The sequence below is a fragment of the Camelus ferus genome, chromosome 8 (assembly GCF_009834535.1).
Source record: "Camelus ferus isolate YT-003-E chromosome 8, BCGSAC_Cfer_1.0, whole genome shotgun sequence".
Taxonomy (NCBI): domain Eukaryota; kingdom Metazoa; phylum Chordata; class Mammalia; order Artiodactyla; family Camelidae; genus Camelus; species Camelus ferus.
The window spans coordinates 4823411-4841173 of record NC_045703.1 but is presented as its reverse complement, the minus strand read 5'-3'; the positions used below and the strand labels follow the sequence as shown (position 1 = coordinate 4841173).

Below are 17763 nucleotides of genomic sequence, written 5' to 3'. Positions count from 1 at the left end.
TAAATCCAGTAGTTGTTTATTCCATTCTCTGTGATTTGTCAATATTCAGTACCATTGATTATAAAATACCTACCCCAAACAAACTTTTCTTCCTTGTGAAATACTCTGTTCTAATTTTAGAAGGCAGCATAAGAAAATATCACTAAGTAAATGATTGCCCAGAGGAAATCATACATGTTTCAGTACTCTTTCTTCTTCTGTATATATCTCTAATATAGTTGAGATCATATTACGTCCATAGGTTTTTTTTTTTCCCCCTACTTCATGGCTTGTCAAAATTCTCACTTTCTTTAGGGAAAGGGAAGGATTTATTTTTATCTTGACAACTTGAAAATTTTGGGACAATAAATCATAGAGGCAGGCTGAAATGGTTATATCATCCCTTTACTCCTGTGCACAGGACTGTCACATTCCATACACAGGAATATCAGTCCCTGGAGCCCTGCAGTGCAGAGTTTAAAGGACTGTATGAGTTGGCTCTTCCTGGGAATAAACTTCTCAGAAGACAGTTCATATCTTCCAGTTTGCTGGTGATAGTCTTTTTTTAATTTTTTCTTTCAATTTTCAAATAATTTTAGACTTAAAAGTTTCAAAAATAATACAACTTAACAACTCTCTGTATATTTTTCCTACAGATTCACGAAATGGTAATATTTTGCCACATTTGCTTTATCATTACACACACACACTCTCTTATATGTTACATTGTGTATGATTTTACATACATATTGTAATATGTGTACATATGTACGTATATATGTATCTTAATATATTGTCTGATGTTTCCTCATGATTAGATCCAGATTAATTTTGACAGAAATGCCATAGCAGTGATTCTGTTTTCTTCTTAGGGCATCCTCTCTGTAGACACATGATATCTACTTACTCAAAATTAACGGACAAAGTAATTTTGGTTACTTGTTAAAGGTGATGTCTGTTAGGTTCTGCACTGTTGTCTCCCTTTGTAGTTAATTGGTTATCTTTTGGCAAGATACTTTGTCAATATGTAGATATCCTGTTTCTCATAAACTTTTAATCCCTAATTTAATATCCATTAATGATTCTTGCTTGATATAGTTACTGTGATGGTAACAAAATTGTGATCATCTAATTCCATCATTCCATCTACACTTATTAGTTGGCATTCTGAGTTTTCTTTATTCCATTTATTTTTACATTAAAAAAATCAATATAGATTTATGAATTTTTATTTTAATGTCTGTCATTTATTCTTATTTGTTATTTTGATGACAAATTATTCCAGATTTAGTCAGTTGTTGCCCCCTCAAGCTGGCTCCTGTGTCTTAAGAACATGTCTCTACATTTTTTGAGTCCTTCCTGATTTCAGGCAAGATGTCCCAGGCTTATCTTGTACTTTCCCAGCCACATTTTTGGAATCAGCATTTCTCCAAGGAATCTGGTAGAGAAGGGTACATAAAAATAAAAATCTTTGCATCAGATGTGTTTCTTTGGTTCTAGAATCTCAGTGGACAGAGCTGGGAAATAATTGGAATATATTTATATATACATACACCCACTCCCCCAACACACCTGTTTATTGATCTTTTAAAAGCCATACATCCATACTGATTCTGCCAATTATAACCTGACAACCCAAGTTTCATTTTAGCTTCCCACTTTCTACATTTGTAACTCGCTCTTTTTTGGGTCAGTGAAAAACCTGGGCCTTACTTCCCAGCATATATTGCTTGTTTTTACAGTATACATTAAATTTAAAAAATTGCTAACCTGTATCATTGCAAAAAATAATTACTTATTTACTGAAATTTAACTATTTTTAACTATGTGAAATATAACATGGCTCCAAAAGACAAAACTACATAAAAAGGTATACTCAGTTGCTTCCCTATCCTTCTGTCCCATTTTCATCTCCCCATGTTTTCCACCCAATTTCTCTTTACCCCCTGTAGATAATGAACCTTATTAGATTCTTGTTTTCTGTGTTTCTTTTACTCACTTGAGAAAATGTATTTTTTCTTATTTGTATTTTGCTTTTTTCACTTAGCAGAGTATCTAGAAAATCACTTAGTCATCTCAAAGAGCTCTTCCTTATTTTTCAACAGGATACTCAACATTTTACAATTATAAACAATGCTATATGTAAATTTACGTACTTACTATTGGTTGTGTATTTTCAAGGTAAATTTCATGAAGTAGGATTTCTGAGTCAAAAGGTAAATGGATGTATAATTTTGTTAGATACTGCCAAATTCTCAAAAAGATTGTACAAATTTGCATTCACTAGTAGTGTATGGTAGTGCTTGTTTTTTCACTGTCTTGCCAACAAGATGTATTTTCATACTTTTTATTTTTTGCCTATCTCATAGGTAAGAAATGATATCTTTGTGTGGTTTTAATTTACATTTTTCTAATTTTGAGTGACAGAAAATCTTGCAAATATTTTCATTCAGTTTTTCAGTTGTCCTTTTACTTTATCATATAGTGTTTTTTGATATATATTTTTTTCTAAATTAGTCTTTTTATTTACTGCTTCTGAATTTTGAGTCATAGGTATAGAAAGCCTTTTGCTACATTAAGAGTATAAGGCAATTCAGGTGGGATTATATAAGTATTTGAATGATTCTGAGCCCTACAATTTACATTATTCTTTAAGAGTTTAGGGTAGGTAATAGGGGAGTTATTTAAAACCCCTGACTGAAAAGTAGCAGCAGAGAAGCCTAGAATATAAGTAGAAAGTAGTAGGGAAGAAAATAAACAGCTTTTTGTAGTTTCATGGCTCCATGGGGACCAAAATTCAGGGCCCTTCCAAGTCCTATCCTAGAGGAGGGAACTTGATAAATACCTGCGGCTTTGATTTTAGAACTCATGGGTAAAAAGGAGTAAAGATGAATCAGAAATAGGCCAAGTATTCACAAGGACTTAAACCCAGTTTTAAAGATTTCAATCTGTGATTATATTAAGATAGTCTTCACAAAGCAAAAATAAGCCTTCTCTGAAAGAAAATAGTATATAGAGCCTCACATTGTCTCTGCAAATTTTCATACATGATTTCTGGCACTCAGTAAAAGAACAGAAAAACTAATGTACGAAAAAAGATTGTGATTGTCCAGATATTAAAAGGCAAAAACCAAACAGGCAAGTAGAAACAGAATTTCTAAGATCCAAATTCAGGTTATTAGAGGTGGACTTTAAACAAATGGGAATAAAAAATTCAGGTAATTGGAAGATGGAAGATTTTATCAGAGAACTGATATCTTTGAGAAGAATCAAATGGACATTCTAAGACTAAAATTATAACTGAAATTAATAAGTCACAGCTGAAGAGAATTAGAAATTTGAATAGTTCAGAAGTGTGTCTTCAGATAAGCATGGAGAGACAAAAGGAGGGAAATTTTTTAAATGTTTAAGCAACACATGGGACACAAAATTATGACATGTGTAATGTATTATGTGATGAGAGAGCAAGAGAGCAGTAATTGAGCAGAAGCAATATTTGAAGAGATAATCAAGAATTTTTAATAAAGCTAAGGAAAGATACCAACCCACAGATTGAAGAGGCACTTTGAACCTAAAGCAGGATAAATATTAAGAGAACCATACTCCTATATATTTCATAGGAAAACATCTGAAAACCAAAGAAGAGAAAAATATTAAAAGTAGCCAGAGAAAAAGTACATTATTTTTAGAATCGTTAAGGAATCAAGTAAAAAAAGATAGTTGAATTTTCATCATAAATAATCAAAGGCAGAAGATAATGGGTGATATGCTGAAAGAAAATAATTACCAATATAGAAGTATATACATATAAGTCAAAGTGAAGGCAAAATAAATGTATTTTCAAACAAACGAATATGAGAAGAGTATTGTCAGCAGACCAGCACTAAAGGCCCTATCAAATGCAATTATTTCTTCGCCCTAAGGGAGATTGTTTTGAAAGAAAATACGGAGATGGAGGAAGAAGTGAAGGGCAAAGGAAAGTGTAAATATAATGAACATTGATCTAACAAAATTATACAAAACAGTATAGTGTCTGGAGGGGTTTAAGATAATAAAAAAATAAAATATACCAAACCAGAAGCTCAAAAGTTGTGGTAGGGTTAAAGGAATCAAAGTATTCTAAGTGTACTTTCACTATTTAATAAATGGTAAAGTTCTAGTTCATACTAGATTTTGACAAGTGCATCCTGTAATCACTAAGATAACTAACTAAATTAATAGCAAAGAGAATGTATGATTAATAATGAAATCGGGAAGAATGAAACAAAAAGAGAGAAAATAGAGCCTGTAAGAAGGAAACCAAAAGGAAAGCAAGTAGAAGGATAAGGGTAGATTCAACGGTAAGAGTAAGAAGTAGATTTAAAGCTATAATACCTGTGTTTGTAGAATTGTAAATGTGCTCAATACCATAATTATTGGACAAAGACTATCAGCTTAGATTAAAACCAATAATAACAATAAAGCAATGTCATATTTCAAAAAAAACTAGCCATTTAGGGTGACAATGAAGTGATAAAAATTATGTCCTATGTCAACATGAACCAAACAAAATCTGTTACAGCTTTATTAATATTAATTAGAGCGGAGTTTAAGTCAAAACCCATTAGTAGAGAAGGAAAGGAACATTTCACTATAAAACAAGATTTAATACTTAGGAAAATACAACATTCCTAAATCTGTCTCCACATACTAACTCAATGAAAATTATATAATATAAGCAGTTATAGACATGCCATAATGATAGGGATTTTTAACACAAGTAGAAGAAAGATAAGTGAGGATATTTAAAGATACAACCAACTTGCTAAACATATTTGGTTTGATAGGCATATGTAGAACTCAGTAATGACAAACTGCAGAATATATTTTCAGTTCAGGTGCATATGGGATACTTAACAGAATTGTTTGTAGGCTGAGCCTTAAAGCAAGTCTCAACATATTTCAAAGGATTGAAATCACACAGGGGATATTTTCAGTTGATTTACACTGGAAATCAGTAACAAAAAGATAACGAGAAAATCTCCCAATTTATGGGAGATTTCCCCATATTTTCCCATTTATTTTTATAAATTTAATTATAAAATAATTCATTGAAGGAGAAATCATAATGAAAATTAGAACATTTTGAACTAACTGGTCATGAAAATACAGAAGTGAAAAACTCATGGGATACTGCTAAAGATGTATTTAGAGGTAAAGTTATAATATTAACTACATTTTTAGGAAGGCATAAAGAAGTTCAGGGATCACAACAGCATTAGTATAGTGTTTAAATCTTCCTGAAATCACAAAAAGAAATCATTTAAAGAATAAAACCAAAACAAAGATATGCAAGAAAACTGAAGTGACATTTATCCCCACAGACCCCAAAAGATAAGCTGATGGGACAGCTCACTAATAAGATCAAGACTATAAGTATGACACTTGATTGGTGAAGTGGGGTGGAAGAACAGAAAGAAGTGAGGCAGTCAAAGAATGAGTTTGTTGAAAATCATTTAATGACTAGGCTTTTAATATACTCAAGTATTTCCTTATTAAACATGAAGGTTTAATTTTATATTTAGAAAATTTTAGTCTCCCTGTATGTAATATTCTCTTTCTGTATTCAGTATATGCAAAATCTGTCCAAATTATGAAAAGTATATTCGTTTTCTTAAAGAAAATTCCTAAATTCTTTATCTGACAAAATGTAGTTGTGATATTTCCAAAAAAATACTGCTGTTCAATCTAGACATATATAGATTCTTTTGTAGATATTTGTATTTGGTTATATAGTAAATATATAGAATGTACTTTTAAATTTTTCAATGTAACAAACTGGATTTTACTTTTCATTTTGAATACACTGGAAAATATTGTTAATGCCACTTACTAATTACTATTTTTCAATAAATTGCAGCTAAACATTTACCATTTTGGAGTTTAAAGTATGACATCATGGCAAAGTTTCGAAGAAGGACTTGCATCATTTTGTCACTCTTTATTCTATTTATTTTCTCTCTGATGATGGGTTTAAAAATGCTGAGACCAAATAAAGCTACTTTTAGAGTTCCTTTCGGACTTGACCTTCTCCCAGAAATTCGTCAAGAAACTCCTCATTTGGTGAAAACTTTTGATTCCCAAAAGAGTGACACAATCAACAGTGAAACAAACTTCAAGAATTTAAAAAGTGATGAAATCACTGTGAAACTTTCCAAAGCCTCTGAACCTAACATGGAAGAAAAGTCACCTCTGAATTATTTTTTACATGTATTTTATTATAGTTGGTATGGAAATCCACAATTTGATGGTAAATACATACATTGGAACCATCCAATCCTGAAGCACTGGGACCTTAGATTAACCAAGAATTACTCCCAAGGGAAACACAACCCCCCAGATGACATTGGCTCTAGCTTTTACCCTGAATTGGGAAGTTACAGCTCTCGGGATCCTTCTGTCATTGAAACTCACATGAAACAAATGTACTCAGCTTCAATTGGTAACTATTTTATATGTACGTTTTGATATGTGTGTGCATGTATGCGAGTGTGTATGTATATGTGTGTGAGTAGATGTATAAATAATTTTTTGTAGAACATTAGTTACTATTTAGTCTTCATTGTTTTAATTATAATTTTAAACTTGTTAAGCATCTTTTAACACTAATGTTAATTTTTTCTTTTATTATTTGTGCTTTTGGTGTCATATGCAAAATACTATTGCCAAGACCAGTGTCAAAGATCTGCCTTCCTATGTATACTTTAGGGAGTTTTTATGCCAAGTCTTATGTTTAAGTCTTTGATCCCTCTCAAGATTTCAAGGTGACTTTTGTGAGTAGGGTAGGATAGGTCCAACTTTCTTTTTCCACAAATGGTTATTCAGTTTTCCCAGCACCATTTGTTGAAGAGACTGTCCTTTCCCCGTAGGTGGTTCTTGGTTCCCTTGTCATGTATCAGTTGACTGTATATGGGGGGGGGGGTTTATTTCTGGGCCCTCTATTCTGTTCCATTGGTCTAAGTGCCTGTTTTTATGACATTCCCACTTCGTTTTAATTACTGTGGCTTCATAATAAGGCTTGAAATCAGGCAGTACGCTGCCTCCAGTTTTTTCTTTCTCATCATTGCATTGGCTGTTACGGGTCTTTTGTGCTTCCATACAGATTTGAGGATTGATTTCCTATTAATGTGAAGATGTATTGGAATTCTGATAGGGGTTGCATTGAATCTATAGATGGTTATGGGTAATATGGACATATTAACAATATTAACTCTTCTAATCCATATCATGGGATGTCATTGCATTTGTGTCTTTTCATTTCTTTCAGCAAAGTTTTGTAGTTTTCATTTTAAAGATCATTTCAGTTTCGTGGTTAAATTTATTCCTAGGTATTTTATCATTTTTGATGCTCTTATGAATGAATAGGTTTTCTAAAATTTCTTTTCAGATGTTTCATTGTTATTGTATAGAAATGCAACTGATTTCTATGTATTGATTTTATATCCTGCAGCTTTACTGAATTCATTGATTAAACCCAACTGTGTTTTAGTTGAGTCTTTGCGATTTCCAACATATAAGGTTATATTATCTACAAATAGTGATGGTTTTACTTCTTCCGTTTCTACTTGGTTGCCTTTTTTTGGTATTGATTGTTCTAGCTAGGACTTCCAGTATTATGTTGATTAAATAAGAGTGGTGACAGCACTCTTGTTCCTTGTCTTAGAGGAAAAACATTCCATTTTTCTCCATTGAGTATGATGTTGGCTATGGGTTTGTCATATATTGCCTTTATTATGTTGAGGTATGTTCTCTCTGTACACAGTCCATTGAGAAATTTTATCATCAAAGAATGCTGTATTTTTTCAAATGCTTTTTCTGCATCTGTGGAGATGAACATATGGTTTTTATCTTTCATTCTATTAACGTAGTGTGTCACACTTACTGATTTGCCATTAATGTTGAACCATCCTTGAATCCCAGGGATAAATCTCACTTAGTCATGGTATATAATCCCTTTAATGAGTTATTGAATTTAGTTTGCTAATATTTTGTTGAGAATTTTTACATCCATATTCATGCTCTATAGTGTTCTATTCTTGTGGGGTCCTTATCTGGTTTTGATATCAGGGTAATGCCTCAAAGAATGAAGTAGAAAGTGTTCCCTCCTGTCCAACTTTCTGGAAAATTTTGAGAAAGATTGGCATTAATTCTTCTTTAAATGTATAGTAAAATTCAGCAGTGAAGCCATCTGATCCTGAGGTTTTCTGGATTGGGAGGATTTTGTTTACTAGTTCATTGTCTTGGCTTGTTATTGATCTGTTCAGACTTTCTATTTCTTCCTGGTTCATTCTTACAAGGTTATATGATTCTAGGAAAGTATCTCTTTCTAGGATGTCTATTTTGTTGGCATTTATTTGTTTATAGTAGTCTCTTATGATTCTCTTTATTTCTATGTAATTTCTCTTTCATTTCTTACTTATTGAGTCATCTCTTGTTTTCTTAGTAGTCTTGGTAAAGATTTGTCAGTTTTATTTATCTTTCTGAAAATGAGCTGTTAGTTTTGTTGATTTTTCTGTTGCTTTTCTGGCCTCTATTTTATTTATTTCTGCTCTAACCTTTATTCCTTCCTTCCTTTCACTAACTTTGGGTTAAGTTTGTTGTTGTTCTAGTTTCTTGGGGTATAAAGTTAGGTTATTTGCAGTTTTTTCCCATTTTCTAATATACACATTTATCACTATAAACATCCTTCCCAGAACTGCTTTTGCAGCATTCCAAAGGTTTTGGTGTAATGTGTTTTTATTTTCATTTGTTTAAAGATAATCTTTGATTCCCATTTTGATGTCTTCTTTGACCCGTTAGTTGTTCAGGAGTTTGTTTAGTTTCGATGTATTTGTAGATATTCCAGGTATTTTGATTGTTTTAAGCATAGCTATTCCAGCTTCCTTTTGGTTTCCACTTGCATGGACTATCCTTTCATCCCTTCACTTTGAGTGGATATACATCCTTAAAGCTTTCTTGTTGGCACCATACTGTTGGGTCTTACTTTTTTGTCCATCCAACCATTTATATGCCTTTTGATTGGTGAATTCAATCCATTTATATTTAGAGTTTTTGTTACTATGCAAGGATTTACAGACTTACTAATGCCAACTTATTAATTGTATTCTGATTTTGTATTTCCATTATTTCCTTTTCTCTTTCCTTCTGCCTACATTTATAAATTATTTTCCATGGTGGTATGTTCTTTTTCCCCCTTTTTGTCTTTTGTGGATCTGCTCCAGATTTTTGTTTTATGGTTACCGAGGGGAGTTACATAAAACATCTTACAAATAAAGTAGTCCAATTTAGGCTGATAGCAACTTATTTTTAACTTCCTCAAGTATCTGCCATTTTGTTCCTCCCGTTGTATTACTGATATAACAATTTACCTCTAGTTGTATATTCATGAACAACTTACAGTAGCTAGAATTATTTTTTCTACTCTTTCATTTAACCTTTGTACTATAATTGAATAGTTAACACATCCTACTACAGAGTTATAGTTTTCTAAGTCTGACTGTAAATTTTTTATCTTTATCAGCATATTTTGTAATTTTGTATATTTTCATGCAGCTGATTAGCCTGTTTTCATTGCAGCTTGAAGAAGTCCTTTCAGCATTTCTTGCAAGGCAGGTATAATGGTGAACTCCCTCAAATTTTGTCTGTCTGGGAAAGCCTTTACTGCTCCTTCATATCTAAAGTATAATTTTGCTAGATAAAGTATTCTTGGCTGGCCATTTTTTATTTTTCAGCTCTTCAAATATGTCTTTCTACTGTCTCCTGGCCTGAAAAGTTTTTACAAAAAAAATCTACTGATAGCCTAATAAGTGGTCCCTTGTAGCTTCCATTTTTTTTTTTTTAAACCCTGTGCCTACCTTTAATGTCTTTTTGCATTGAGATAATAGGATGTTCTATTAACTTTGTAGACTTGTATTCCCTCTTTTCTTCTATTATTTCAAAATTCCTATCCTCCAAGTTACTTATTTTTTTCTTCCACATAGTCTACCCTGCTACATGGTCTCTATTGCATATTTCTGGTCATTCATTGAATTTTCAGCTCCAGTTTTTGTTTAGTTCTTTTAAAAATAATTTCCTTCTCTTTACTAAAGAATCATTTTGCTCATATATTTTATTCCTGATTTCATTGAATTGCTTTTTTGAGTTTTCTTGTAACTTGTTGAGTTCCTTCAGAACAGCTACTCTGAATTCTTTATTAGTTACATTGTATATTCTGTACCTTCTAACTTGATTGCTGAAAAGTACTATTTTCTTTTTGGGATGCCGTATTTCCTCGATTTTTTATAGTTTTTGTGGATATATGTTGGTGCTGTCATATTTGAAGTAGTAGATACCTCCTTAACTCTGCTCGTATCTTCGGCATACAACATATCTTTATATTGTTGATATTTGAGTTTTTGTCCCTGGGAATGTGTGCCTGCTCCAATGTACTTCTTACCTCTTATGGGCAAACTTTTAGGCTTTTATGTCTCCTTGGCTTTTTATATTTCACCAGGCTGACTGTTGGAAACCTCTTTTGTTTTCCAGAAAGTGGCTACTGTAGATCAAGTTTGTGGATTCTCACCTACCCACTGACTATAGTGGCTCATTTTCTTAGTGGGCTCCTTGTTTACCAGAGCACATTTTCAGAGGGTCACTCAGGAGTAAGCATGAGGATCCAGCAGCAAAGTCAGGGGAGATGTGGGCTTTATCATTGAGGTGCCTGGAGGGTACCCACAGACCTGGTTGAGAGATCTCCATGGGTGGTGTTCCAGTAGGCTGATAGGTGGACTTCCTCCTCAGCACTGTCCCTTTAATGCTATTTGAAATTCTGTTCTGCCCTTTTGCATCTTCCTCGCTGCCCTTAGTTGTAGAGCTCCCACCTTAGTAGTCTAGGAGCTGATGAAGACAAATGGGTTTCTCCAGCCATATCCTGCCAGGATGGGGTACCCTATTACACAGTGCTTTTTTTCCTCATGAGCGAGTGGTTGCCTCCACTGGATAAATCAACCTTTCCCAGTGTTTCCTCAGAGGAGGGGCAGCACCAGTAAAGTTTCCCCTCTTTTTTTTTTTTTTTCCTCGAAGTTTTTTGGGTTTTGTATGTTTGTTTGGCAGAGGGGAGGTAATTAGGTTTATTTGTTTATTTTTAGTTTAAGTACTGGGGATTGAACCCAGGACCTTGTGCCTGCTAAGCATGCAAGCTACCACTTGAGCTATACCCTCCCTACCCCCTACTCCCTCCAAGTTTCCCTTACTTCCTTCTGTGTGACCAAATTCAGATCTTTCTTTTTTTAGCTTTTTTTTCCCTCCAGTAGTGTTCAGGGAGGATCCTTTTGTGAAGGCTGGACTTGTGCAAGTTTTCTTTTATGCATGAGTACCTGCCAGGGATAGTGTTCATTGGATTTCTTCCTGATAGTGGTGAGTGGGGTCTAGGCAGATTTGCTGGCTCTGCTGGTGCTGGAGCTCTTAGGGAGCTGAATCTGTTTCTTACTTGCTGCATTGTTGGGGGAGATTATTCACAGGTCCCTTGAAGTAAGGTGTTAGGTCTCAAAATACCCATATAGGTGACTGACTTATGTAAGGATATCTAATTCACTGATTAAAAAGGGGGATACGAAGGAGGAACATCTTATGCCACCATGTTGCTGATGTCACTTGCTGTTATACTTACCATTATTAGGTAAAGAATTTTTGTAAAAATACTGAATACAAAACACTATTTTGGTCCATGGAAATGTCATGCTGATTCTGGCATCTTTTGAATTGAAGAAGACAGTAAATGAAGACTATTTAAATTGCTGTATGTTTGAATGTGCTTTGATTTAACATCCATATTTTTCCTGTGATATAAATGGCTTTGTTTTTTATTTTTAATTGAATTGCTGTGTGAAATAATTGCACTTTTATATCACAGAGTACAAATTGGTCAACTATTTGCTTTACAATTAAAGTATTATGTGTATAAATCCTAATGATCTAACCTTTGTTTCTCCTAGAAAGAATGATGAAATTAAAATGAAGTTATTAATGTTATTTTTAAACTCCAGCTATTACAATAATCTATCAGGTAGCAGATAGAAGCCACTGATAGATATGTATCCTTTTCAAATCTTTAAAGTATCACATATTATACATATTTCATCCTTTGTATTGGTATCTTACAATTATAAAGGATCTAGATTAGAACTTTTCTTTTTTAAATAAAAATTTCAGAAAACTCAGTGGGGTATTCAGAATAATGACCCCAAAGATATACACATTCTAATCCTCAGAATCTCTGAATATGTTGTCTTACTAGGCAAAAGGAATTAATATTGCAGATACAATTAAGGTTGCTAATCAGTTGACCTTGAGATGGCGTTATCCTGGGCTATTTGGGTGGGGCTAATCTAATCATTTCCAGTTCCTAAAAGTAGAAGAGGGAAAAGAGAGAGTCAGAGATAAGGGCTCTTAAAAGGATTCATCTTGCTATGCCTGCCTTTGAAAATGGGGCTAGCAGTTTATAAGCCAAAGAATGCAGTGTCTTCCAAAAGCTCAAAACAGCAAGGAAACAACTTATTCCTTTGCACCTCTAGAAAGGAATATATGTAGTTCAGTACAATCCCTTGATATTACCTTAGTGAGACCCATGTCAAATTCTGACTTATAAAGCTGCAAGATAATGAATTTACATTGTTTAAGCCACTAAATTTGTGTTAATTTGTTATGGCAGCAATAGAAAACTAATACACCTAGCAAAACATAATTCACTCCGTGTATTTAAAATGATCTTCCTTTCCCTTTCAGCACTAACTGTTTACTGTTTCTACCGTGTCCCAACTTTGTGCTAGATTCTAGGGACAAGAAAATGAATAAATCACATCTATTGGATTTTCCCTTGTTTTCTTCATTGGTACTTCAGAAGTGCTAGGTGGAAACTAACATTAGAATATTTTTTGAAGGTCGAAATTATCTGTTTTCGAAAGACCACAATTTTTATTTCTGTATCTCCTGCCTTTAAAATTTGTACATAAAATTAGAAGAAATAGAATTTAGAATAAGATGAATTAGACTTTTGAAGTTTAAATGAACCTATTAACACCTATACAATGTCATAAATTTTCCTTTTAGAATAATTAGGTTTGTGTTAAGTTTAAAATGCATATCTATAAATGTAGATTGGTGATAGTTTTATATTGCTGTAAATACCAGAATTTAGTTCTACTCATTGCTTTTTCTTTTGGGATTGTGCTGGGGGTTTTTTCCTTTTTTTCCTTTTTTTTTTTTTTTTTTTTTGGTATGTCTTGTGATTTTTTTCTTGAAAACATGTTATCTTTTGTAGACCCATAGAGACTGTGGCAAGTAATCTTCATCTCTGGAAAATGGGTGTGCCTCTCTGCTAAGCCTGTAATATGGGCATTTCTCACTTAATTTATTAAGAAGACCATACTGTCTCCATTGACATATTCTTCTACTATATTTGTTTGGGTTTATTTCAGGACTCTATCCTGATCTGTTGATTTATGTCTGTCCTTTCATCAGTACCACCTTGTCTTTATTGCTCTAGCTTCCCGAAGTTAGGTATTATCATTCCTCTTTGTTCTCTATCAAAATTGCTTTGGCTATTTAATTCCTTTTCCTATCCGTATCAGCTAGTCTGTGTCTTCAAAATACCCTGGTGGAATTTAGAATGGGATTGCCACGAATGTATATGTCAACTTGGGGAAAGTTGACATTTTAAAAATATTAAATTAAGTTTCCAGTATTGAACAATAACAAATTGAATATTCTATTCCATAAACAGGGCTTACATTTTTAAAAATTTCCTTAGATTTTTATAATTTTCAGTACAGATCCTGTACATATTTTTTTACATCTATTTCTAAGTATTTTGGGGGGTGCTATTGCAAATAATACTATTTCTTAAATTTATATTTTTTGCCCATCAAAAGTAGATCAATCAGTCCATCCATCCATCATGTATCTTGTGATTTTGATAAGCTCAATTTATTAACTCTAGGAGCATTTTTGTGGATTCTTTGTCTTTATAAACAATCAAATGCAAATAAAGACATGTTTATGTCCTTTCTTATCTTTATACTTTTTTTTACCCCCTTATTGCAGTGGTTTGGACTTCCAGTGTTAATGCGGATATAAGTGGTGAGAGGATAGCCTTGACTTGTTTTTGATCTTAGCAGAAAGAGGTCTTTATTCATTAAGTATTAAGTATGAGCTGTAGGGTTTTTGTAAATGTAATCTATCAAGTCAAAGAAGTACACTTCTATTAGTAGTCCTGAGAGTTTTTTCATGCTAAGCTTTTTCAAATGCTTTTTTTTCTGTATCGCTCGACAATCTTTTGCTTGTTCTTTTTCTTTTCAGATTTTTATTAAGGTAAAATACATGTAAAATTTATTATTTTAACCATATTGAAGTATATAGTTTAATGATATTAAATACATAACATTGTGTAATCATTACCTCCATCATCTTCATAATCCATCTTCATAACTGAAACTTTACCCATTAAACACTCTGTCCCCCTCCACCCCACCTTTGGCAACCACTGTTATACTTTCTGTCTCTGATTTTATATCTAAGCACCTCATATACGTAGAATTGTACACTGTATCTTTTTGTGACTGGTTTATCTCACTTAGCATAATATGGGTTCACCCATGTAGCATATTGCATCATTTCATTCTTTTTAAAGATTGAATAATACTCCACTGTGTGTAGACACCACATTTTGCTTATGTAGTCATCTATTGATGAACACTTAAGTTACTTTCACATTTTAGGTATGTGAATAATGCTGCTATGAACATGAGTGTACAAATATCTCTTCAAAAACCTGCCTTCTATTTTTTTAGTTATATGCTCAGAACTAAAATTGCTAGATTATGTGGTAATTGTATTTTTAATATTTTGAGGAACTGCCATACTGTTTTCCATGGCAACTGTACCATTTTGCATACCTACTAACAGTGCACAAGGATTTCAATCTTTCCACATCCTTGCCAACAATTGCTTTCTGGACTTTTTTGATAAGAGCTACTAGCCTTATGGGTGTGAAGTAGTATTTCATTATAGTTTAGATTTGCATTTCCTTAGTGATTAGTAATGTTGAACATCTTTTCACGTGCACATTGGCCATTGTATGTTTTCTTTGGAGAAATTTCTATTTAAGTCCTTTGCTCAGTTTTTAGTCTAGTGTGTTTATTTTGCTGTTGTTCAGTTTTAAGAGTTCTGTGTATACTCTGAATTTATTAATCCCGTGTCTGATATGATTTGTAAATATTTTCTACCAATCTGTGGGTTGCATTTTCACTCTTTTGATAGTGTCTTTTGATGCACAAAGTATTTATTAAGTCCAATTGTTTATTTTGTTACCTGTGCCTTTGGTGTCATATCTAAATCATCGTCACCAAATCTGATGTCATCAGGCTTTTACCCTAAAGGCTTTTCTTCCAAGCGTTTTTATTGTCTTAGGTCTTACATTTAGATCTATGGTCCAATTCAAGTTAACTTTTGTATATGGTGTTATGTAAGGACCCAGCTTAATTCTTTTGCTTGTGACCATCCAGTTTTCCCAACACCATTTGTTAAAAAAACTGTCCTTGCTCCATTGAATAGTCTTGGCATCTTTGTCAAAAAAGATTTGAACATACATGTGTGGGTGTATTTCTGGTCTTCATTATATTCTGTTAGTCTATATGTCTGTCTTTATGTCAGTACCACACTGTGTTGATTACTGTTGCTTTGTAATAAGTTTTGAAATCAAGAAGTATAAACCCTACAGTTTTGTTCTTTTTCAAGATTATTTTGGCTTTTCAGGATTACATGAAATTCCATATGAGTTTCAGGATGGATGAGTTTTCCTGTTTATGCAAAACACATTATTGGAATTTTGACAGGGATTAGATTGACTCTATAGATCACATAATTGAATAATTTTTGACATTTTAATAAAATTAATCATTTCAGTCCATGAACATGGGATATGTTTGCTTTTTTCATGTTGTCTTTAATTCCTTTTAGTAATGTTTTGTAGATTTCATTGTACAAATCTTTCACCTCCTTGGTTAAGTTACTTAAGTATTTTATTCTTTTTGATGCTATTATGAATTGTTTTTGTAACTTCCTTTTCAGATTGCTTGTTATTGTATAGAAATGCAACTGATTTTTGTGTGTTGACTTTGTATTTTGCAATTTTGATGAATTCACTTATTAGTTCTAAAATTTATTTTGTGTGTGTGGCCTATTTAGAGTTTTGTTCATAAGATCATGTCATTTGCAAACAGATAATTTTGCTTCTTTCCAATTTGGATGCCTTTTATTTCTTTTTCTTTCTTAATTGCCATCTAGAACTTCTGGTACTACGTTAAATGGAACTGGTGAAAGTAGACATCTTTGCCTTGTTCTTGATCTTAGAGGAAAAGCTTTTAGTCTTTAACAATTGAATATGCTGTTCTCTGTGGCTATTTCATATAAAGCTTGTGTTATGTTGTGGTATTTTTTTTTTATTCCTAGTTTTTTTTTAGTGTTTTTCCCTTCATTCTGTTAATGCAATGTATTACATTGATTGGTTGTACCATCCTGGCATTCTGGGAATAAACCCTACCTAATCATGTTGTATAACTCTTCTAATATGCTGCTGAATTCAATTTGCTAATATTTTGTTGAGGATTTTTGCATCAGTGTTCATAATGGATAGTGGTTTGTGGTTTTCCTGTGTCTTTATCTGGCTTTGCCTGGTAATATAGACCTCATAGAAAGCACTAAGAAATGTTCTCCCCTCTTCAGTTTTTGAACAATTTGCCAAGGATTGTTTCAGTTCTTTAAATATTTGGTAGAATTCACCTGGTGAAGCCATCTGGTACAGGGCTTCTTTGTCAGGAGATTTTTGTTTACTGATTCAGTTTCCTTAATAGTTCCAAGTCTATTCAAATTATTTATTTCTTCATGATTCAGTCTGGGTAAGTTTTGTGTTTCTATGAATTTGTCCATTTCATTGAGGCTGTCTAATTTGCTGGTGTAAAATTGTTCATAGTACTCTTTAATATTCGTTTTGTTTCTGTAGAATCAGTAGCAATGCCCTCACTTTCATCTTTGATTTTAGTAATCTGTGTCTTCTCTCTTTTTCTCTTAGTTAATCCAGCTAAAGTTTTGTTAATTTTGTGATCCTTTCCAAGAACCAAATATTGGTTTTTGATTTTCTGGTTTTCTATTTCTCTATTTTTCTATTATATATTTATCTCTGATCTAATCTTTTATTATCTCCTTTCTTCTGCTAGCTTTAGAATTTGTTTTTGTTCTGGTTCCTTAAGTTGTAAAATTAAGTTGTTTATTTGAGATTTTCCTTGTATTTTAAATATAAGCATTTAGAGCTATTAGTTTACCCCTTAGCATCACCTTGGCCACATCCCCATAAGTTTTGGTATGTCTTGTTTTTGTTTTATTCATCTCTTAAGTGTTTTCCAATTTCCGTTGTGATTTTTTTTTTTGTCAATTGATTGTTTTATCTTTAATATAGTTACTTACATGGATTGATTTTTCAAATGTTGAATCTCATCCTTTATTCTTGCAATCAACCCAGTCTGGTGATGATTTAGTGTCCTGTTTATTTATTGTTAAATCTTATTTGCTAATCTTTTTAAAGGATTTTGTTTGAGTCCTTTTATATAAGATACTGGTCTGGTTTTTATATTTTTGATGCCTTTGTCTTTTGTTATTAGATTAGATATGACCTTATAAAATTAAGTCTTCTCTCTTTCATATCTGGATGAGATT

At 32.6% G+C, this 17763-nt stretch overlaps 1 protein-coding gene across 3 annotated transcripts in view; it reads left to right on the top strand.

The window, feature by feature from the left end:
* MANEA (mannosidase endo-alpha) overlaps positions 1–17763 on the top strand; it is a 60336-nt gene that overhangs the window by 3807 nt on the left and 38766 nt on the right. Inside the window, exon 2 of one of the 3 annotated variants that reach the window (XM_032484428.1) lies at positions 5879–6475. The exons of 1 other annotated variant lie outside the window; for it this stretch is intronic. In XM_032484428.1, coding sequence (XP_032340319.1) covers positions 5917–6475 — 559 coding nt within the window. In that variant the 5' untranslated portion in view covers positions 5879–5916. The remainder of the gene's footprint in view (positions 1–5878; positions 6476–17763) is intronic. One more of the 3 variants, XM_006187244.3, reaches the window with a different exon arrangement.